The sequence below is a fragment of the Lactuca serriola genome, chromosome 6, assembly GCF_051521515.1.
Source record: "Lactuca serriola cultivar US96UC23 chromosome 6, Lser_US96UC23_V15, whole genome shotgun sequence".
NCBI lineage: Eukaryota > Viridiplantae > Streptophyta > Magnoliopsida > Asterales > Asteraceae > Lactuca > Lactuca serriola.
This window is the reverse complement of record NC_136413.1, coordinates 51068544-51093153: the sequence shown is the minus strand read 5'-3', so window position 1 is coordinate 51093153 and position 24610 is coordinate 51068544. Positions and strand designations below refer to the sequence as shown.

Below are 24610 nucleotides of genomic sequence, written 5' to 3'. Positions count from 1 at the left end.
GTCGTAGAGTATAATTTTAGCTACGCGTGCATATAAAGAACGTCAAAAACGGAGTTCGTATGCAAAAGTTATGAATTTTACCAGTTTTGGCAAAAAAATAAAGAAAAACAGAAATACCCGGGAAAATTCGCATGAACAGTAGCGCCACCTCACCCCTCGCATGCGAGCCTCCACGTGTCGGCTGCTGAGTGGACCGAAGTCTCGCGTGTCACCCCTTCGCACGTGGCTTCTTTGCATTGGACCGAGGGCTAGACCAATCCGAGCCTACCACCTCCGAACCGAAGCTGCTTCCCTTCGCAGAATGTCAGCCTCGCATAGCCTCGCACAAGCTTCGGATCCGAGGCTTCGGCGTATATAAGGCATGCGAGGGTTTCTGGATTTTTTACACTTTTCACCCCAAATTTTACTCTCTTTCACTTTTTCCACACCCTTAAGCTTATATACAACCCTTAAAGCCCCGGTATTGACAACCCCGCACTCAGGCTGCTAGCTACAGTCAGGCATACATGCCAATGAGTGGCAATTGTTATCAACAGTTTAAGCGCTCATCAGGCGTTTGTTTCAGGCGTTCATGTCTTAGTATGGTTATAATAACTCATTAAAAAGATATTAACAACACGTTAGTGTATAAACAACTAAACGTAAGTATATCTTCAAAGTACCAGTTTACAAAATGCAAAGTACAATGTTATACTATAGTTTTCAATAACAGCTGGTGAAGCCAGGCACACTCTCAAATACAAGTTTTACAAATACAATGGTTTACAAATAAGACGGTTTTATAGGAATAAAACTACTTTTCACATACCACAGAAAATATGGGATTTTCTAGAAGTGTTTTCATATTCAAAATACAAATACACCCATTCAAAACATAAAGACTTATGTACCCACTCAACTTATTGTTGATACTCTCTTTTCAAATTATTTGTATTATCAGGGAAATAATAACAAGTACTCCCCGAGCTTTTTGAGAAGATGAAGCCATTAGGAGTCTTATCTTCTTCCTTTGTATAACTGTTTTGGTTTCAATATACAATGATGGAACACATGTAAATATTACACTTTTAAATACAATGGTTGTTTGTACTTTGATTACTATGATGCATGTGTTGTGATACTACAAATGAATTCCTCCACCCCCGGACGTTTCCGCCGTCTGGTTTGGGGGTGTGACAGATTGGTATCAGAGCATTGTTTATAGTGAACTCAGTATATCAATCCATAAAAGATATACAAACTATAAATACATTGGGGCTAAGAGCTCTGACTACAAGTATACTTTTAAGAATTTTAAGTATTTTTACAAGAAGTATACTAACCCTCATCCCTACAAGTACATAGTCATAAGAACTTAAAAGTATTTGGATGTTGAACGTTATAGTTAAACCCGGGCAGTTATGTAATCATGTCTAGAATTAATATAGCCTAATCAACTATATTGATTTCAGACATGACCAACATGTGTTTGGGAGTGATAGTAGTGTTGTGACGTATCTAAAACTTACCAACTACCAAAGAAACTCTAAGAACAGAACATAAAATACTATAAGAATATTATAAACATCGATATGCTTTAGTTTTCTTTTCAAGCATTTCTCATAACCTTATTCTCGTACAGACACAATGGCAGGACATCATCCACCAGGGGACCCTTATTTTCCAAATCATGGCAATCAGGAATGGATAGTGGAAGATCCAGAAGAAGACTCAGATGAAGAACCATTTGAGGATAGCGAGTCAAGCGGTACCGATACAGAGCCACAAGTCTGCAACCCGGGGATACGTCCCCCGAGACAAGAGGAAGCAATACCTATACCCGAGTGGGGCCAATACATAAACCATTGGAGTCGACAAGACGGCCAACGCCCTCCCTACGGAATGCAACAGGGTTTCTATAACGTCTCAGAAGGAGGAGCAGCTGACAGAGCTTTTCCAATTATAGTGAATCGAATTGCCCGACAATTCGATCAATCAAGGATGTCAATCAATCGTATCCTAGAAGTGAATGCGGCTGCACAGGCTAACGCTGCCGATATCCTTCGTCTTGACGAGATGCAAGATGATACCCAACACCATACTGAAGCCCTTCAAAGGCAACTTAATGCTGCCGAATCAGAGATCAGAGGACTGAGGGAGCATCAAGCTGCCCAGGAAAGGCGCTGGAAATCACAAGACGAAGCGGAACCCAGTAACCGTCGTAGGAACCGTCGCAAGTAGTGTTTACACTACTTTTCTAATTTAATATACTGAATGTATAGACTACTTTCAGGACATGTACAAAATTAAGCATCAATAAAATAATAAGCACCTTACTTCAACAAGAGCTATTAAAATTTTCACAAACATTTCATTCCAAAGTTTTGGGATTAAGGATATGTTCCAGTGTTGTTTTTCATACTTTTCAATACGGCCGCGAAAATTTTTATTTTCGGTAGGTCGGTTTAATGTCGATACTTTCATAGTATTATGGACCTACTTGAAGGTCACATATACAGATTACACAGATATCAACACAATCGACATGTATTTAGATATTCTTTGAAAAATAACCACTCCAATTTATATTATCCTATTGCAAGTTATACTTGCAGTGGACATCTATTTTCAATTCTTTACAAGATTCTTGTTGAATTAAGTGTTTAAGTTCAGAGATATCAAATTCATATTCATTCTTGATATCTCACTATCTTTTTATCTATTGAGTTTTATAGAAAAAGATGCCTCCTCGTAGGAATCCTAGACGTAACAATGAAACGGAAGCACCGACACCACCTCCACCACCACCCCCTCAATTCGATGCTGCCATGTTCCAAGCGGCAGTCACGGCAGCTGTAGCGGCTGCCTTATGTCATATCAATGCTGGCGGTACTAGTGGGTCGGGAGCTGATCCACGTCCTTCTAATCTTGTCGAGGGTCATGAGCGCTCGAGGGAGTGCACTTATAAAGACTTCTCGAATGCCAAACCTAGGACCTTTAATGGAACTGGAGGAGTGATGGTTTTAAGGCAGTGGATTGAGAAGATAGAAGCAGTCTTTGAAATCTGCTCCTGTCCAGAGGGTAGCAAAGTTAAATTTGCTGCCTTTACTTTCTTAGATAGGGCCCTAACATGGTGGAATGGCCATGTTAAGTCACTAACTTTGGTGGTGGCTAATACTATAAGCTGGGAGAACCTAAAAACCATGCTGATGCGTGAATACTGCCCGCAAGGGGAAATCCAGAAACTGGAACAAGAACTCTGGAGTATTACTATGGCCGGTGCCGACATAACGACTTACACGAATCGATTCTGTGACTTGGCGATTCTGTGTCCGGATATGGTTGCTCCAGATAGCAAAAAGATTGAAAGGTATATTTGGGGACTGTCGCCCCACATACAAGCAAGTGTCATTGCATCAAAACCTGTCACTTTTGACAGTGCCAAGGAACTGGCACAGTCACTTATTGACCACAGAAACCGTCAAAACTCTGTGGTTACCGCCCCAGAACAACCTAGGGAGAACAACAACAACAACAACAACAACAACAAGGGTTGGAACAAAAGGAAGAGAAAATCTCCTCTGGAACCTTCAAAGAAGCAACAAATAGTGGCAGTCCATGCTACTACTGTGCCTGCTACCATACCTACTACTACACCTGCTGTTGCCCCTAACTACTCAGCACCAACTAAGCCCTATGCCGGTAGCCTCCCCAAATGCAACAAGTGCAATTTTCACCACACCGGAAATTGCCCTGAAATGCAGTGCCGTAACTGCAACAGGAAAGGGCATACTGCCCGATTCTGTAGAACACCGCCTCAACCCCTTAACCAAGTACCTGCCGCTAGAGTAAGTCGAGCATGCTACCAATGCGGTGATGTGGGGCATTTCAAGAAAGATTGTCCAAAAGCTGGAAATGCCGGTGGGGTTGGGAGAATTCTAGCACTAGGTCACGAAGAAGCGGTGGCAGACCCTACTGTGGTCACGGGTACGTTCCTTCTCAACAATACTTATGCATGCATTCTTTTTGATTGTGGTGCCGAGAGGAGCTTCGTGAGCCATAACTTTAAACATCTACTAAATCAGAACTCCCAACCACTAAATAAAACCTTCACAGTAGAAATGGCTAACGGGAAATCCGAATCCACCAATGATATATACATAGGATGTACCCTTATGTTAAATGACTTGTCTTTCCCAATAGACCTTATGCCGGTCTCTATCAAAAGTTTTGACATCATAATAGGTATGGATTGGTTATGCCCCAACCATGCCGACATCCTATGCTATGAAAGAGCTATTCGTTTAAACTTACCAACTAACGAAACTCTTATTATCTATGGTGACAAACCCGGAACAAACCTTCAGATCATTTCAAGCATCAAGGCACAGAAATACCTTCGCAAGGAGTATTGTGCATTCCTAGCTCATGTGGTAGATAAAAAGCAAGAAGTGAAAGACATCTCAAGCATTCCTGAAGTCTGCAACTTTCCCGATGTATTTCCTGATGATCTTCCAGGAGTGCCTCCCGAACGACAAGTCGAATTCCGAATCGACTTAATCCCTGGAGCTACCCCTGTAGCCAAATCCCCCTATCGTCTTGCACCTTCTGAAATGCAGGAATTATCCAGCCAACTTAACGAACTCCTAAGTAAAGGTTTCATAAGACCGAGCTTCTCACCTTGGGGAGCACCGGTTTTGTTCGTAAAGAAGGATGGATCATTCCGCATGTGTATAGACTACCGCGAGATGAATAAACTTACCATTAAGAATCGATACCCTCTGCCTCGCATTGACGATCTGTTCGACCAACTTCAAGGGGCGAACTACTTCTCGAAGATAGACTTAAGATCCGGGTATCACCAGTTACGAATTTTGGAGGAAGACGTTCCCAAAACCGCGTTCAGAACTCGTTATGGTCATTACGAGTTGATAGTGATGCCATTCGGATTGACGAATGCACCTGCAGTGTTCATGGACCTAATGAACAGAGTGTGTCGTCCATTCTTGGACAAATTCGTTATAGTCTTCATTGACGATATCCTTATCTACTCAAAGAGCAAAGAGGAACATGGCCAGCATCTTCATCAAATATTACAAACACTTAGGTCGGAGAAGCTCTATGCGAAGTTTTCAAAGTGTGAATTTTGGATCAGGAAGGTAGATTTCCTAGGTCACGTGGTTAGTTCAGAAGGAATGCATGTCGACCCTTCCAAAATAAAGGCAATTGAAAACTGGTCAGCACCCAAAACACCTACAGAAATCCGTCAATTCTTAGGTCTTGCTGGCTATTATCACAGATTCATTCAAAATTTCTCTCGAATAGCTAAGCCTCTTACTACTCTGACCCAAAAGGGTGTAACCTTTAGTTGGGGAGAAAAACAAGAAACAGCGTTCCAAATGCTAAAGCAAGCCTTGTGTAGTGCACCAATCCTGTCTCTCCCTGAAGGGATAGAGGATTTCGTAGTGTACTGTGATGCTTCTAATCAAGGGCTTGGATGTGTTCTTATGCAAAGAGGAAAGGTTATATCCTACGCCTCAAGACAGCTAAAGACACATGAAGTCAACTATACAACACATGACCTTGAACTAGGAGCAGTGGTGTTTTCTCTGAAGATTTGGAGACATTACTTATATGGCACGAAATGCACAATATTCACGGACCATAAAAGTCTCCAACACATCTTCGACCAGAAAGAACTGAATATGAGACAACAACGATGGGTGGAGCTACTGAACGATTACGAGTGTGAAATTCGTTATCACCCTGGTAAAGCAAACGTAGTAGCTGATGCCCTTAGTAGAAAAGAATACTCGGGACGCCGAGTAAAGTCGTTGACCATGACAATCCATTCGCATCTGTCCACGTAGATCAAGGAAGCTCAACTTGAAGCCTTGAAACCCAAAAACGTAGCAGGTGAAACTCTAAGAGGAATGGATAAGAACTTCGAAGTCAGGGATGATGGAGTCTATTATTTCATGAACCGGATCTGGACACCAAAGTTTGGTGGTTACAGAGATGTGGTTATGAATGAAGCACACAAAACCCGATACTCCATCCACCCAGGTTCAAACAAGATGTATCTGGACCTTAAGAAGTTATATTGGTGGCCTAACATGAAGGCCGAAATCGCTACCTTTGTGGGCAAGTGCCTTACTTGCGCCAAAATTAAGGTAGAGTACCAGAAACCTTCAGGCTTATTACAACAACCTGAAATCCCTGAATGGAAGTGGGAGCGGATTACAATGTATTTCATAACCAAGTTACCCAAGACATCAAGTGGTTATGATACTATTTGGGTAATCGTCGATAGATTAACCAAATCCGCACACTTCTTACCAATCAAGGAGACCGACAAGATGGAAAAGCTAACCAGAACGTACCTCAAGGAGATTGTTAGATTACATGGTGTACCAATATCTATTATTTCAGACCGAGATAGTAGATTCACCTCTCGTTTTTGGCAATCTTTACAAAACGCTTTGGGAACTAGGCTAGACATGACCACAGCCTACCATCCGCAAACTGATGGACAAAGTGAAAGGACGATTCAAACGTTAGAAGATATGTTACGAGCTTGCGTGATAGACTTTGGAAAAGCATGGGATATTCATTTACCCCTTGCTGACTTCTCTTATAACAACAGTTATCACACTAGCATAAAAGCTGCTCCATTCGAAGCCCTCTATGGTCGCAAGTGCAGATCCCCTCTGTGTTGGGCTGAAGTGGGTGACACGCAGCTAGCTAGAGGTCAAACTCCTAACAGTGCTCTCACTGGTCCAGAAATTATTCGAGAAACTACCGAAAAGATCGTACAAATTCGGGAACGACTTAAAGCTTCCAGAGATAGACAGAAAAGCTACGCAGACAAAAGGAGAAAACCCTTGGAATTCCAGGTTGGCGACCGAGTTTTGCTAAAGGTCTCACCCTGGAAAGGCATGATACGCTTTGGAAAGCGTAACAAACTGAACCCAAGGTATATAGGACCATTCGAGATTCTTTCCCGAATCGGCCCTGTAGCTTACAAACTTCGATTACCCGAAGAACTAAGTAACATTCATTCTACCTTCCACGTTTCGAACTTGAAAAAGTGTCTTTCCGACGAGACTCTTGTGATACCACTCGAGGAAATCGAGTTAAACGAGAGCCTCAATTTTGTGGAAGAACCCGTAGAGATACTAGACAGGGAAGTTAAGAAAACCAAACAAAGCCGCATCCCGATAGTGAAGGTTCACTGGAATGCAAGACGGGGACCTGAATTCACTTGGGAGCGGGAGTATCAAATGCAACAAAAATACCCACATCTTTTTCCCTAGTCTATCTATAAGTAAATTTCGGGACGAAATTCTCTCTAACGGGGGATAATGTAACAAACCATTATTTCAAACTTATGTAATAGTGTAGGTCAAATTGTTCTTCTTTTTAATTAAATAAAGAGAAATTTTGGCATACTATGTATATTTACATAATTGACCCTCAAAAATAAATTATTAAATAATCTCAATTGGGTTGAACCAAGTGATAGAGATTGTAACAAGGTTTCCAAAAATATAAGGAACACTAAAATCCGAGTTATAACGAAGAAGTTATGACCAATCGAAAATCCGCGACAAAACCGGCAAAACATTGTTCAGTGTAAAAACTGAATTTTTGATAAAAGGCTTTCTAGCCTTAACAATATAAATGAAAGTTATAGTTTATGTTAAACCGAGAACTTTCATAAAAAGAACGCCAAAATCTGACTTCGTATGAGGAAGTTATGATTTTTCGAAGTTTCAGTATAGCAGTGTACAGCTAAAAACTCGAAATAAAGATCGAGTGGTTTTTAGCCGACATGACCTAAACGAGAATTGAAGGTCTCGTCATTAGTAGTACAACGGTAAAAAGACAGACAAAAACGGACGTCGTATGAAGAAGTTATGAATTTATAACGGATTCACGTCCCGGTCTGTTTAAAATAATAATATTAAAAATAAATTCAAAATTAGCCGACGAAGTCAAAACAAAAGTCGTAGAGTATAATTTTAGCTACGCGTGCATATAAAGAACGTCAAAAACGGAGTTCGTATGCAAAAGTTATGAATTTTACCAGTTTTGGCAAAAAAATAAAGAAAAACAGAAATACCCGGGAAAATTCGCATGAACAGTAGCGCCACCTCACCCCTCGCATGCGAGCCTCCACGTGTCGGCTGCTGAGTGGACCGAAGTCTCGCGTGTCACCCCTTCGCACGTGGCTTCTTTGCATTGGACCGAGGGCTAGACCAATCCGAGCCTACCACCTCCGAACCGAAGCTGCTTCCCTTCGCAGAATGTCAGCCTCGCATAGCCTCGCACAAGCTTCGGATCCGAGGCTTCGGCGTATATAAGGCATGCGAGGGTTTCTGGATTTTTTACACTTTTCACCCCAAATTTTACTCTCTTTCACTTTTTCCACACCCTTAAGCTTATATACAACCCTTAAAGCCCCGGTATCAAGACTTGAGCCCGAAGTAAGCCGTGAAGCCCCGAAATTCTCGAGAATTCATCCTCTCTCCTGTCAAAACTCTGCCCGATTTGAGCCGGTTTCTCGACAAATAAACTCCTTTTCGTGAAACGAAACCCTATCCGAATTACCACCTACCAAGTGAGTTCATACCCCCGTATTTTCATAATTTTTACTGTTTTAAGGGGGGGAATACAAGTATAACACAACAACTTTGTGTTATAAATAAATGATTTCAAATCACGATAAAATGATTTTAAAGCATCGAAAATACTTCAAATTTTGAACTCTTTTATAAACTTATATTTTTCCCAAATATACATATTTGTATATATAATTTAATATAAATAAGATTTAAAAGGCTTAGGACTAATAATTCATTCTAGGTCCTTTTCCTTGTTTGGATGTGGACTTATAGTACCAGTTATTTGTCCGAAGGTCGTTCAAATTTTACTTATTTATAAAATTGTATATGTATATAAAATTAAAAGTTATTTCATCAGTTTAATCACCATTTGTAACATGTTGAGCAAAGGATTACATGCAAAAATAGTTATTTACCAATTCATAAAGTACATATAAATTATAATGGGTATAGTTTATGATACATAGAGCAATAATTCATATGAATACATTGTTTTACATGCAACAAGGGTTTTAACTCAAAACAAATCAAGGGTTTACACTTATCAAATACATGTTCGGGATACTAAGTCAAGAACATAATGTCAATCATTTATCTCAGAATGATTGGGTTTTCATAACTAATATACATGTAACGTTTATATGCTTTTTATCAGACATTCAATTCAGGTTGTTTAGATTCAGTCTAGACAACCAAGGTAAAGCCCTGACATTATAACCAGAATCTCCAGTCCGGGGATCGAAACAAGTTGTGTGTAGATCTATATCGGGATTGACAACCCCGCACTCAGGCTGCTAGCTACAGTCAGGCATACATGCCAATGAGTGGCAATTGTTATCAACAGTTTAAGCGCTCATCAGGCGTTTGTTTCAGGCGTTCATGTCTTAGTATGGTTATAATAACTCATTAAAAAGATATTAACAACACGTTAGTGTATAAACAACTAAACGTAAGTATATCTTCAAAGTACCAGTTTACAAAATGCAAAGTACAATGCTATACTATAGTTTTCAATAACAGTTGGTGAAGCCAGGCACACTCTCAAATACAAGTTTTACAAATACAATGGTTTACAAATAAGACGGTTTTATAGGAATAAAACTACTTTTCACATACCACAGAAAATATGGGATTTTGTAGAAGTGTTTTCATATTCAAAATACAAATACACCCATTCAAAACATAAAGACTTATGTACTCACTCAACTTATTGTTGATACTCTCTTTTCAAATTACTTGTATTATCAGGGAAATAATAACAGGTACTCCCCGAGCTTTTTGAGAAGATGAAGCCATTAGGAGTCTTCTCTTCTTCCTTTGTATAACTGTTTTGGTTTCAATATACAATGATTGAACACATGTAAATATTACACTTTTAAATACAATGGTTGTTTGTACTTTGATTACTATGATGCATGTGTTGTGATACTACAAATGAAGTCCTCCACCCCCGGACGTTTCCGCCGTCTGGTTTGGGGGTGTGACAGTCCATCACCAATTGAACCTTTTGCTCCTTCCATCACATTTTGTAAGCTTGAACTCGTCTAATGTATGCCTTTTTTGAGTTTTCCTTCTTATCTTTTTTCTCGTCTACGTTGAGCTTGCGTTTGGTCCCCTTATTTTCCAATTCTTCTTCATTGTTTTTAAGCTCCATAGGAATCTTCTCTTCTCTCACAACTGGACTCGTCTCCTTAGAAGTAATGTAACATCTGGATTCCCAGGTATTCTTTGTTATTCATTTATTTTATTTTAGAGAGAAGGACTCGACGATTCGACGCCTAGACTTGTCGAGTAGGATCGCGACTCGCTGACTGGATTAATGAATGGACTCGACGAGTCGACAGGGTGACTCGACGAGTCCGCGTTGAGGTCAGAAACCCTAAATCTGTGGGCCTGAACCCTATTTAAGGGACCTTATAGCCCTCATTTGCGGCTACCAATCCAGAGAAAGAAACCCTAGTGAGCTTGGGCGAGTTGTGTGTGAGAGATAGCCTTTTTAATCCTTTTGGTGTTATTTTGCAAAGAAGAAGGTGTTTCCAGCTGGAGGAGGTCAAGAGGGTTGCTAATTTGTGCTTTCCTAGCCTAGGTCTGCAGTATTGAGGTAGCAAAACGAACTCTCCTGTTGTTTTGGTTAAGATCTATGAATCTAGGGTTTTCTATACCCTTTTTATGGCTTGAATTGATGAGTTTATGGTTCCTTTATGTGTTAGACTTCAGATCTGGACCAATAGAGGTCCAGAGAGCCTTATCCATCATGCTTTATGGAGTTTTATGGAACGAATGAACTTAGGTTGCCATTTTTGAGGCTATTTCCTCAAAAGGAGCCATATATGTGTTGCATGAGTGTAAAGGTTTCACCTTTACGTGATTAGTGAGTATGGAAAGGTCAGATCTATAGGTTAGAGAAGTAGATCTGACCTCAGAAGGTCATTTGAGTGTTTCCATGGATGCAACTCGCCAAGTTCAAAAGTGGACTCGACGAGTCGAGTCGGGATTGCCCCGCAATTCGTGAGAAGAGGAACCTTTCAAGTGGAGGGATGACTCGACGTGCCAAGTGAGGCTAGAGGATTCAGAGGACCCGCATGGACTCGCCGAGTCGCCCATGTGCACTCGACGAGTCGGGTCAAATTTTGACCGTTGACTTCATTTGACCTTAGGGTTTTGGTCAAGTTGATCCAAGAGAGTTCTGGGATGGGTAGAATGGTCTTCTACCCATCATTAGAGATGAGACGTTGAGAGGGTATTGATCAGGAATGTTATTCAGTTGATAGGAGGCTAGGTCGGGATGTTGAGCATGACAGTTTATCCGATTTCGTATGAGGTGAGTCTTCTCACTATATTGTACCTAGAGTGGTACCTATGTGTGACCAGAAGGTCTTATATGCTATCAGACGTATGTGTTGTATGTTGTTATATGATATATATATATATATATATATATATATATATGTATATATGTGTGTGTGTGTGTGTGTTATGTATATTACGAATGATAAGGGCTGAAAGGTCAAGTTGGTATGGACCGGAAGGTCAGGAGGTTAGGGACCAAAAGGTCGATACGGGTAGGACTGGAAGGTCTACTAGGATTTTGGGACGGAAGACCCCTGAGACACTTGGACCGGAAGGTCCCACAGAGTTATGGCCTTGAGTGGTGTATGTGTTGTATGTGGTATTTTGGGGAACTCACTAAGCATTTAGGCTTACAGTGGTTGTGTTATGTGTTTCAGGTACTAGCAAGGACCGCGAGAAGGCGCCGACATGATCTGTGCACACTTATGGATTTTTATGTTTTGAGATTCTGGGATATGTTTTGTCATGATGGCATTGGATACATTATGTTTTGATATTATCTTGTAAATAAAAGTATGTTTTAAAAATGAAAAATTGTTTTGGAAATTAACGTCGTTACAAGTTGGTATCAGAGCCTTGGTTTGAGGGATTCGGATGCACCTTCGGGTGTATTTGAACTCAAACTGAGGATTTGAGAAAGTCTTCCTAAAATAACAGTTTTTCTAAAAAGTAAAAGAATTTGAGAAAATAAGAAGGAAGTAGTGTGTACGATCAGCCAGCGCCCGAACGGTGATTTCCCAAAATACCCTTACATTATGTGTAATGAGATATGTTATGATATGTTATGCATGCTAGAGTTGGCTAGGTATTCATGTTAGGACTAGAGTGGCCTGATTTGTGATTACTTAGCCTAGTAAGATTTCTGCTGCTATGGGATGCTAGAGAGTGAGTAGGTATCAATGAGGAGCTTATGTGAGGTCTACCGAAGGGTAGCCTATGCTAGCGAGATGTAGAGTACTTGTAATCTGGGATCCTAGGAGGGGGACTTGGGGTGAATACTTATGCGGTGTGGACGGTAGTATAGGGCCCGTACTACTAAAGACACCGGATCAGTGCGCAGTCCAAGTAAAAATCCTTAGGGGACTAGAGAACAAGTAGGGTTGAGTTATCGAGTGCGAGTATGCTCGAACGATTCTCTGATATTTTATGTTGTATTTCAAAGACATCATGATTGGGACACGTCACAGGCTTGAGACGAGCGGCGTGAGTGACGGGGAGCTTCGTCAGATGATCCACGATGAGGTGGCTGCGGCGATCCGAGCCGAGATTCCGGAGATGTTTGGGTCTATCAAGACCACATTGATTGAGACCTTTGATGAGCGGTACACAACAGTTACTGAGGTTGCGGCTGCTGCAGCTACTGCAGCTGTTGCTGCTGTTAGACCTCAGGGGGGGTGACCCGATGTTGTTCCGGGAGTTCAGCAACATGAAGCCACCGGAGTTCGATGGGACGCAGGATCCGATTGCTGCGATGAGATGGATTTCTGATATCGAGGGATGCTTCTACACATGTTCGTGTCCGGAGCATTTGAGGGATCGGTTTGCACTGAACCAGCTTCGCTTGGGAGCGATGGACTGGTGGAAGTTTGTGATGGCAGGCTTCACTACGGCAGAGCTAACTGTGGTGACCTGGGAGAGGTTCACCATGATGTTTCGATATGAGTATGTTCCCCTTGTGGAGAGGGAACGTTTAGCATAGGAGTTTTTATCCCTCAAGCAGGGGACGGAGTCAGTGACTGTGATCATACGGGTGATCCATGAGAGGGCATTGTTTTGCCCTGAGGACGTGTCAACTGAGCAGGCACGCATGAGTCTGTACTTAAGCATTTTGAGGAGGGATATGAGGGAGTTCGTGGCAAACACGTCATACCGGACATTTGCTGAGCTCCAGGAAAATGCTCGGAAGAGGTAGACTGAGCTGGAGACTCAGGCCCGGGAGGAGGCCGAGTCTCAGGAGAAGGATCGGCGGCCGGCACAGTCTCAGCTGACAGCCAAGCGGGAAAAGCCCGCCGATTCGAGATATGGAGGCCAGAAGGGCCGCACTTGTGGGAAGTGTGGCAAGGGACATGATGGGGTTTGTCGATCAAGTGCTTGCTACAAATGTGGCAAGGAGGGGCACATAGCCAAGGATTGCCCCAAGGGGTTCATGGTTTGCTCTAATTGCAACCAAACCGGACACCGGAAGGCCGAGTGTCCACAACTACGGGGGACAACATAGGGAGCACCATAGGGATCTTCCCCTGCTGCCATGCGAGCTACTGAGGTTCGGCCGGTGAAGGCCGAGGCACCGAAGTCTCGCGGGAGAGCGTTCCTGTTGACAGCGGAGGAGGTCTGCGCAGCACCCGATATCGTGGCTGGTTTGTATTCTTTCATTTATTTATGCTGAATTTGAGATATTGTGCTTCTATTATGATATCCGTAAGTGAGTTCTGTACCTGCTTTGGTGTTATTCGACTCAGGTGCGATTCGGTCATTTGTGTCTTTAGCGTTTAGTCAGCACATCAGTATCCAGCAGGAAGCGTTGATTCGACCTCTATGAGTTTCCATAGCTAACGAGCGAGTGGTGTATGCTACGGATGTGATTCAAGGATGTGTACTCGAGATCTTCGGTGTTGAGTTCCTGATAGATCTGATCCCGATTACAATGGGGGACGTGTGTGTCATAGTGGGCATGGATTGGTTGAGCCGATTTGGGGCTGTTATAGACTGCGAGCGACAGTTGGTGATGATACGACACCCTTGTGCGGGAGTACTTACGGTGTATAGTGAGGGTACCCGTTCTGGGTCAGCATTCTGTTCGGCTGCCAGAGCGAGGCGGAGCTTACCGCAGGGCTGTAGCGGGTTTGTGGCTTATGTGATGGATTCACGAATGGCCGCAGAGGGGCCGGATTTGGTTAGTGATGTGTTGATAGTGCGTGAGTTCCCGGATGTTTTCCCTGAGAAGTTGCCAGGTGTGCCTCCCGAGAGGCAAGTGGAGTTTCACATCGATTTGGTTTCGCGAGCGGCGCCTATCACCAAGGTGCCCCATCGCCTTGCACCACCAGAGACGCATGAGTTATCCTCACAGCTTCTGGAGCTGTTGGGGAAAGGATTTATCAGGTCGAGTAGCTCACCTTGGGGAGCGCCAATCCTTTTTGTCAAGAAAAAGGGTGGCTCACACCGGATATGGATTGATTACCGGGAGTTGAACAAGTTGACGGTCAAGAACTGTTATCCGCTACCGAGGATTGATGATCTGTTCGATCAGTTGCAAGGAGCATCTTCGTTCTCCAAGACTGATTTGAGGCCTGGATATCATCAGATGAGGGTGCGTGATGAGGATATTCAGAAGACGGCGTTCAGGACTTGTTATGGGCATTACGAGTTCGTGGTGATGCCTTTTGGGCTCACCAACGCACCAGCAGCGTTCATGGATCTCATGAACAGGGTGTGCAGACCGATGTTGGATCGGTCGGTAATTGTATTCATTGACGATATTCTGGTATATTCGAGATCTAGAGAGCAGCATGAGGAGCATCTGAGAGAGATTCTTGAAGTTTTGAGATCGAAGAGGCTCTATGCCAAATTCTCCAAGTGTGAGTTCTGGTTACGGGAGGTCTAGTTCTTGGGGAATCTCGTTAACCAGAATGGGATTTTGGTCGATCCAGCCAAGATTGAGGCTGTGATGAGTTGGGTGGTGTCGAGATCCCCCATCGAGATCAGGAGTTTTCTGGGGTTGGTCAGCTACTATCGTATATTTATCAAGGATTTCTCCAAGATTGTCGTGCCTCTCAACAGGTTGGCCTGGAAGGGCGTTGCTTTTTCATAGGGTCCGGAGCAGCAGACCTCGTTTGAGACTCTTCGCCAGAGATTATGCGAAGCCCCGGTGTTATCCCTACCATAGGGAATGGAGGATTTTGTGGTGTACTGCGACGTATCGATATCAGGGTTGGGTGCGGTGCTTATGCAGAGAGGGCATGTGATAGCGTATGCACCGAGGCAATTAAAACCTCATGAGACGAGGTATCCCACCCACAATTTGGAGTTGGGGGCAGTGGTGTTTTCCCTCGAGATCTGGCATCACTATCTGTATGGGGTTCGGTGTACCATATACACGGACCACAAGAGTTTGAAGTATTTGATGGATCATCCTAACCCGAATATGTGCCAGAGGAGATGGTTGGATGTGGTAAAGGATTACAATTCTGAGATCCTGTATCACCCGGGCATAGCAAATGTTGTACCTGATGCTTTAAGCCGTAGGCCAGAGTGTGCCCCGATTCGAGATATTTGTATTAGGTTGACAGTGATGACTCCGATATTGAACACCATTCGGGAGGCCCAGGCAGAGGCCGTGATACCAGAGAACTGCAAGAGGGAGCGGGTGATCGGGCAGGTGTCTGAGTACGTTACCGATAACCTAAGGCTGATGATCTTTCAAGGTCGGTTTTGTGTGTTGTATGCAGGCGGGGCACGTACCATTCTGATGGAGGAGGCGCACAGATCGAGGTTCTCGATCCATCCTGGGGGCCACTAAGATGTATTTGGATATTAAGAGAGACTATTGGTGGCCCTGTATGAAAAGGGATGTTGCATGGTTTGTTGAGAGGTGCTTGACCTGTCGTAGGGTTAAGGCTGAGCACCAGCGTCCGCATGGCAAGTTGCAGCCACTTGAGGTTCCCCAGTGGAAGTGGGAACAGATTTCCATGGATTTTATTACCAAATTGTCGAGGACCGCGAGGGTTGTCGATGCAATTTGTGTGATTGTTGACCGACTGACGAAGAGCGCTCACTTTCTTGCTATCAGTGAGAGCTCTTCTGCTGAGAGGTTGGCAGAGTTGTATGTGAGAGAGGTGGTATTGCGTTGTGGAGTACCGATACCGATTGTGTCAGATCGAGATGTATGTTTCACTTCCAGGTTCTGGAAGAAGTTCCATGAGGATTTGGGTACGAGGTTGCATTTCAGTACCGCTTACCACCTACAGACGGACAAACAGAGTGAGCGGACGATTTAGATGCTCAAGGACATGCTCCGAGCATGTGTGTTTGACATCAGGGTAAGTTGCGACATGTATTTGCCGTTGGCTGAGTTCTCTTATAACAACAGCCACCGTTCGAGTATTGGTAAGCCTCCCTTCGAGTTTTTGTATGGCAGGAGATGTCGGACTCCCATTTGCTGGGGAGAGGTAGGGCAGCGTGTGATGGGTAGCACTGAGATAGTGCTCAGACGACTGAACAGATACAGCAGGTCAGGCAGAGATTTTTGACAGCGCAGATTCGCCAGAAGAGTTATGCGGATACGCGACGATCCAAGATTGAGTTTCAGGTGGGAGACTTCGTACTCCTGAAGGTGTCTCCTTTGAAGGGAGTGTTCCAATTCAGGAAGAGGGGCAAGTTGGGGCCCCAGTACATTGGTCCGTTCAGGGTGATCGGGAGGGTGGGCAGGGTAGCATATCATTTGGAGCTACCTACAGAGTTGAGACAGATTCATGATACCTTCCACGTGTCTCAGTTGAGGAAGTGTATAGCCGACGAGTCGGCGGTGGTAACTTTGGAGGATATTCAGGTGGATGCGAGCCTGAATTACGTTGAGAGGCCAGTCGCGGTTGTGGATCGTAAGATCAAGATTCTGAGGAACAAGGAGGTGCCCCTAGTTCTGGTCCAGTGGTAACATCGGAACGGGTCTGAGCTGACTTGGGAGCCGGAGTTGGAGATGCGGTAGCGGCATCCAGAGTTGTTCGCAGAGCGAGACTTTGAAGACGAAGTCTGATTCTAGTGGGGGAGAATTTTAACATCTGGATTCCTAGGTATTCTATGTTATTCATTTATTTTGTTTTAGATAGAAGGACTCGACGAGTCAATGCCTAGACTCATCGAGTAGGATCGCGACTCGTAGAATGGATTAATGAATGGACTCGACGAGTTCGTAGGGTGACTCGACGAGTCCGCGCTAAGGTCAGAAACCCTAAATCTGCGGGCCTGAGCCCTATTTAAAGGACCTTATAGCCCTCATTTGTGGCTACCAGTCCAGTGAGAGAAACCCTAGAGAGCTTGGGCGAGTTGTGTGTGAGAGCTAGCCTTTTAAATCCTTTTTGGTGTTATTTTGCAAAGAAGAAGGTGTTTCCATCTAGAGGAGGTTAAGAGGGTTGCGAATCCATGGTTTCCAAGCTTAGATCTGCAATATTGAGGTAGCAAATCGAAATCTCATGCTGTTTTGGTTAAGATCTATGAGTCTAGGGTTTTCTATACCTTTTTTATGGCTTGAATTGATGAGTTTATGGTCCCATTATGTGTTAGACTTCAGATCTGGACCCATAGAGTACCAGAGAGCCTTATCCATCTTGCTTTAGGGAGTGTTATGGAAGGAATGAACTTAGGTTTCCATTTTTGAGGCTATTTCCTCAAAAGGAGCCATATATGTGTTGCATGAGTGTAAAGCTTTCACCTTTTACGTGATTAGTGAGTATGGAAAGGTCAGATCTATAGGTTAGAGAAGCAGATCTGACCTCAGAAGGTCATTTGAGTGTTGCCATGGATGCAACTCGCCAAGTTCATAATTAGACTCGACGAGTCGAGTCGGGGTTGCCCCGCGATTCGTGACAGGAGGAACCTGTCGAGTGGAGGGATGACTTGACATGCCAAGTGAGGCTAGAAGGATTCAGAGGACCCGCATGTACTCGCCGAGTCGCCCATGTGCACTCGACGAGTCGGGTCAAATTTGACCATTGACTTCAGTTGACCTTAAGGTTTTGGTCAAGCTGATCCAAGAGAGTTCTGGGAGGGGTAGAATGGTCTTCTAACCATCATTAGAATGAGACGTTGAAAGGGTATTGATCAGGAATGTTATTCGGTTGATATGAAGAGGTTAGGTCGGGACGTCGAGCACAAGAGTTTATCTGATTTCGTATGAGGTGAGTCTTCTCACTATACTGTACCTAGAGTAGTACCTATGTGTGATCGGAAGGTCTTATATGCTATGAGATGTGTGTGTTGTATGCTGTTATATGATATATATATATATATATATATATATATATATATATATATATATATATATATATATATATGTGTGTGTGTTTGTGTGTGTGTGTTATGTATGTTATGAATGATAAGGGCCGGAAGGTCAAGTTGGTATGGACCAGAAGGTCAGGAGGTTACGGATCGGAAGGTCGATACGGGTAGGACCGGAAGGTGTACCAAGATTTCGGGACGGAAGTTGCCTGAGACACTTGGACCGGAAGGTCCTACAGAGTTATGCCCTAGAGTGGCGTATGTGTTGTATGTGGTATAGCGTTTATCTGATTTCATACGAGGTGAGTCTTCTAACTATATTGTACCTAGAGTGGTACCTATATGTGACCGGAAGGTTTTATATGCTATGAGATGTATGTGTTGTATGTTGTTATATGATATATATATATATATATATATATATATATATATATGTGTGTGTGTGTGTGTGTGTGTGTGTTATGTATGTTAAGAACGATAAGGGCCAGAAGGTCAAGTTGGTATGGACCGGAAGGTCAGGAGGTTACGGATCGGAAGGTCGATACGGGTAGGACCGGAAGGTGTACCGGGATTTCGGGACGGAAGTCCCCTGAGACACTTGGACCAGAAGGCGCCATAGAGTTATGTCCTTGAGTGTCGTATGTGTTGTATGTGGTATTTTGGGGAACTCACTAAGCATTTAGGCTTACAGTTGTTGTGTTATGTGTTTTAGGTACTAGCGAGGATCACGGGAAGGCGTCGACATGATCTGTACACACTTGTGGAGTTTTATGTTTTGAGATTCTGGGATATGTTTTATCATGATGGCATTGGATACATTATGTTTTGATATTATCTTGTGAATAAAAGAATGTTTTAAAAATCAAAAATTGTTTTGGAAATTTACGTTGTTACAAGTAACCTCGTCTTCGTCACTTGATAAATCATCGCTTTCCATGGTTACCCAAGAAGTTGGTTTTGTATAGGCAAATACCTCAACTAAAATGGGGTGGATGCTCTTGGTTTTGTTCGATTAAATTTTTGAATTGTTTTGAACTATTCGTCCATTAACTTCTCCAATCTCCAAGCTCATCTTCTTCATAAATAATGAAAACCTCACCTCGAACATCATTACCTAGGAAACCATCTTCTATTCCAAAAGTTTCATTTTTATATCCAACTCTCAAAGTGAGCTTGGACTCATGAATATCAACCAAGCCACAAGATATATTTCGTAAAGGGAGACCAAGAATAATCGGAACATCGGGATCTTCTTTCATATCTAAAACCACAAAATGAATTGGAAAAACGAATTTCCCAATTTTCACTAGAATATCTTCCACAATGCCCCGGGGTTGTGTCATTGAACGGTTTGTCATGTGAATAGTCATTTTTGTAGCCTTCAACTTCTGAATATTCAGCTTCTGAGGAAATGAATAAGGCATCAAATTTATGCTAGCCCCAGAATCGGCTAAAGCATAAGTCTTCATATTATTTCCAAACTCACATGGAAGTGTGAGGCGTCCAGGATCTCCCATCTTCTTAGGAAACTTTCCCAACAATACTTTTGAACTTTGCTCACATAAATTAACCTTGGAATTTTCCTTCAATTGTTGACGAGCGTCTATCAAATCTTGTAGGAACTTCGCATACTCGGGAATTTTTGATAATGACTCAATAAAAGGAGTATTTATTGGAATACCCTTTACTTGCTTTATAAACTCCAAATGTTCCCTTTCTAGTGGACTAATATTAGCTCAAGACGGAAACGATAAAGGCGGACGGTAAGCCGAAACACTTTCAGAAGTTTTATGTTCAGACCGGTCCCACGTCGTGAGCATAGCGGGCTCGCGTCGTGAGTTCGGTGTTTCAACAATAATTATTTTCGATTTTTGACTTCTTTGGTTTTGGTTTAGCTAGTTTTGGCTCCTCCTCTAATGCTTCTAAGAACTCAGAAATGGCCTCTTCTTCAGTCTCAATCATCATAACATGGGATTGTCTTCTTATCGGGGAATTGTGAAGATAATTTTTCGTTCACCAAAGTTGTTAGTTGACCAAGTTAAGCTTCGAGATTGTTGATTGATGCTTGATGATTTCTTAATAGGGCTTGCTGGTAAATCATCATAGTTTGTGGATCTTTCATCATCTTTATTTTATCCTTCAATACTGCTTCAATATCATCATGCTTTTTCTCAGAAGCTTCCATAAAACGAACTAGCATGTTTTCCAAGTCAAATTTCTTCTCAGCTGGTGGTTGCTCTTTTTGGTAGAAGCCTCGACCTGTCTGCCTATATTTTTCTTCCTTTTGCTTCTTGTATTCATCATATGGCAGCCACTCCCTCTTTGGTTTCCTCCAGTCTTCATCATATTTATCCCCACTTGACTAGCAAACTTGAGCTCTTCTGTTCCCGTTATCATCTAAGTGGCAGTCTTTGGTCAAGTGTGGACCATTACACCTTTCCCATCCAACCCTTATAGTATGTATTGTCTGGTCGATCTTTGTCATTCTCTTGTCTAGAGTATCAAGCATGGCTATTACAGCAGCCATGTTTGCAGATTGTCTACCCCCGCTTCCTTTAACTCCATCCAGCCTTGGATAGTGGTACTCACGAGAATGCTTTGAAAATTCTTCAACCAACTCTTTGACTTCCCCCATATTTTTCTTACTTAGGGGTCCTTGAGAATCAAGGAGCTGCCTTGTCATGAAATTAACACCATCATAAAATATTAAGACTTCTTGCTGTATGTTGAGGTCGTTTTGAGGACAATTTCTTAATAATCTTTTGTAGCGCTCCCATGACTCATAAAGTGACTCACCCGATTGTTGTTTAAAGTGGCTATTGCCTTTTTGAGTTTAGATGTCTTCGATGGTGGGAAAAATTGTTCTAGAAACTGCTCACACATTTGGTCCCAAGTAGTGATTGCACCAAGTGGAAGTGCCTTCGGCCAGTCTTTTGCAGCTCCTTTAAAAGTGACTGGTAGCATCCTTAGCAAGACTGTCTCCCTTGGAACATTTGGGACATTGAAATATTCTGCTATGTCATTAACTTCATCCAAATGCTTGTAAGCATCCTTATCATCCTTTCCAGAAAATGGTACCTCCTTAAGTGCAGTAAGGATGTGTCCCTTCAGCTAAAATGTGACAGTTGCAGGAATTACAGGTTGTACTAGGCCAGGACCAGCATCATCTCTAATTCGCTTCTTATAAGCTCCCATAGACATATCCACATCATCTCTAATTCGCTTCTTCGGATTCACTTCTATGTATTTCGAATTTTGGGTCAGATTCGTACTCGGATTCTTGTGGGTTAGATTTTTGATGAAAGCTTTCAACCATTGATGATGTGCTAGATTCTCCCACTTTCTTTCCTAACTTCTTTCGAAAAACATACTTTAGATCTTTAAAAGGCAATTTCTTTGGTGTTTGGTTCACTCATGTGTTCTTATTCGTCTTCTTGTGGAGGGATGACTATGGATCTTCAAGTGGTGGCACCAAAGGTGTGTTGGAACCTCTGGTCATGAACTACTGCAATAAAAAAAATAAAAACGTAAAATTGAACAAAAAATTGCCTACTGACTGGTCACCACAACGTGGTAAAGAGTACCACCTTGTGTTGTCATAGAAAATTTAACAAAAAAACGAAAAACTATTAAACTCATGTCGTGAGCTTAAGGCTCACGTCGTGAGTCTAATACTGAAACAAAAGTTTAAGCTGAAAAATTAACTTTTTGGAGGTTTTATCCCACAAAAACGATCGATTAACCGATAGCAAATAAATCAACAATAAAATAAGTCGTTCCCCAACAACTACGCCAAAAACTTGATGTGTGCAAATAGCTACACCTAATTCTCAATTTGTAACCTAACTACTTAACTAACTAAAATGCACCTAGGCTGTGTACCTAGTCAAATTATATAATAGTTTGGGTAAGTCGGGTGTCGATCACAGGGAACGGTTTTAACTAATTAATCTACCTACTATTAAATTTACCTGATTTCTAATAAAGGAAAGGGTTTTATCTAATTTTGCAAGTTTCGAGGAACTTAATTCTTTAAAACAAATTCAATCAATAAACAAAACACTTCTGTTAGTTCAAATCCACTTTCCCTCAATGGTTTATAAATTAGTTATGACAATTACTGTTGGTTACCAATTAAGATAGTATTAACAATTCAGTTCTAAATTTACTAACATTAATTAATTCATGTAGATCTATGTATGGTCACACAATTGTTAACACATAATCAATTATTAAATAGAATTGGAGCCATGTAATATTGATTTGAAAAACACACTTATGGTCATAATATGAGTTCTCTAGCACAACCTAATTCAATAGTTCAATTACTTATCTAAGATTGGTTCTATCTTACCTCTAATAATCTAATGTTCACTAAATTACTAGGTATTCAAATTCATGTAGATTCATATTCACTAACTACACAGAACAAGAATTTAAAGCAATCAAATATTAAATCAAGCATGCTAGGTTCAATCAATCAAACACAAGTCATAACCAACAAGTAAATCAAAGCTAAAGTATTAAAACCATGAGTTCCAGCTTCATCTAGCTAACAGAAGCAGCTAGATTTAGCTGGACATCCTAGCAAACAAACACAAACAAACCATAGTCTTAATCATGTTTAAATGTACCAAACTAATAAGTTGAGTATGAACTCTTCCTTTTTCTTTGGTATGCAACCTAATTCCAGACCTTTTCTTCTTCTGATCTTCGACTCCAGAAACCCTCCATGTAAGCCAAAAGTCCTTTAAGTCATATGGAATAAGCCAATATATAGTTTTCTGATTTTCCGCGCTCACGTCGTGAACAGATATGTCTCACGATGTGAATATAGTAATTATCCGTGTTGGGCAAGGACTCCTCTACGCGTATCCCATCTTCTGGAATATTCGTACTCACGACGTGAATAGATATGTATCATGACGTGAATGTAGATGATTACGTGGGTTTTCTTCTCTCTTACTCTCGAAGCCTCCAAAGTTCCAATCTTTGTCGATTTTAGTCCTTTTCTCCAAAAATGCTTCTATTTGGCTGCACAGTACAATTAAAGCTTATAAGTATCATTATTCAATGCAAATAACCAAAATATGTATAAAAATATCAATAAATATTGCCTAAAAACATGCATAAATATGGTAGTATCAACCTGACACAGGACGGCGGACATCTAGGCTTGCATTCCCTCTGCTACCCATAAAGGATAGTCAAGTTTTAGATGACCTATCTTGTGACAGTGGAAACACATCTGATCCTACTTGCAGTCACGAAAAACATGCCCTCTTTCCACACTTATAGCATTTAAACTTGTGACAAGCAAACCTGTGGGTTCCCGCACACTTCCCACATATATAATAGCTCCTTTGGCTTCCAGTACCCAAGTTAGCATCCTTAGTCTCCTCGTCCCTTGCTGAAAGAGTCCTCATCCTCTTTTCTAGTTATCTCCCTTTATCAATATCTCCCCAATAGTCATCTTAACAGTACCTCTCGCAGCCTGCAAGGCTGCAGTTTGTTCCTCCAACATGGCAATTAACCTGCTCGTGATTTGATCCATGATACCATACAATTATTCTTGCTATATCTGTGAAACCTCAATGGTAACCATTTCCTGAATCTGATCAATAGTCAATCCTGGGCTATCCTGACCATCAGCTCCAGATCCCGAACCTGATCCCTTCGTGAACTGCATAATAAAAAGAATCAAGAACATTAGAATTACCACAACTGATATTGCTATAACTACATGATGGTACTATCCCTTGGGGTTTGTGACTTCCTTGCAATGCACATGGGTCTTGTGCTTTAAGTAGTACGGGCCTATACTACCTTCCACACCTACCTGTATTTGTCTTAAGGATCATCACAACCACCCAAAACCTATAACAACCAGGATACGCGGACAATCTATCCTCACACCCTATAGAGAGGCTAAACACACCTCATATGGCCAACTGCTCACAGACCTACTTTTCCATAATGATACTCCTAACAATTGCTAAAGGTGTGCGATGAGTACTACATGCTCCCTAGGCTATCCTAGGATCCACATTTGAGCCTACCATCAACTGCTTAAATGACCCCCATTGGTGATAGTTAATTACTGCATGAATACAATCACATGCAACATAACTTAAATAATCTTAGATTAAAAGATTCAACCATAA

General features: G+C 42.1%; 1 protein-coding gene and 1 non-coding gene across 2 annotated transcripts; one reads left to right on the top strand and one right to left on the bottom strand.

The window, feature by feature from the left end:
• Nucleotides 1-19492: 19492 nt before the first annotated feature.
• Nucleotides 19493-19915, bottom strand: LOC145059748 (uncharacterized). The gene has a single exon (XM_079007542.1). It carries the CDS (start codon nt 19913-19915, stop codon nt 19493-19495), a length of 423 nt encoding a protein of 140 aa, XP_078863668.1.
• Nucleotides 19916-21175: 1260 nt separating this feature from the next.
• LOC145060876 (small nucleolar RNA R71) lies at nt 21176-21281 on the top strand. Its single transcript, XR_013687058.1, has one exon. It is a non-coding gene; the product is annotated as a small nucleolar RNA R71 (small nucleolar RNA).
• The last annotated feature ends 3329 nt before the right edge of the window (nt 21282-24610 follow it).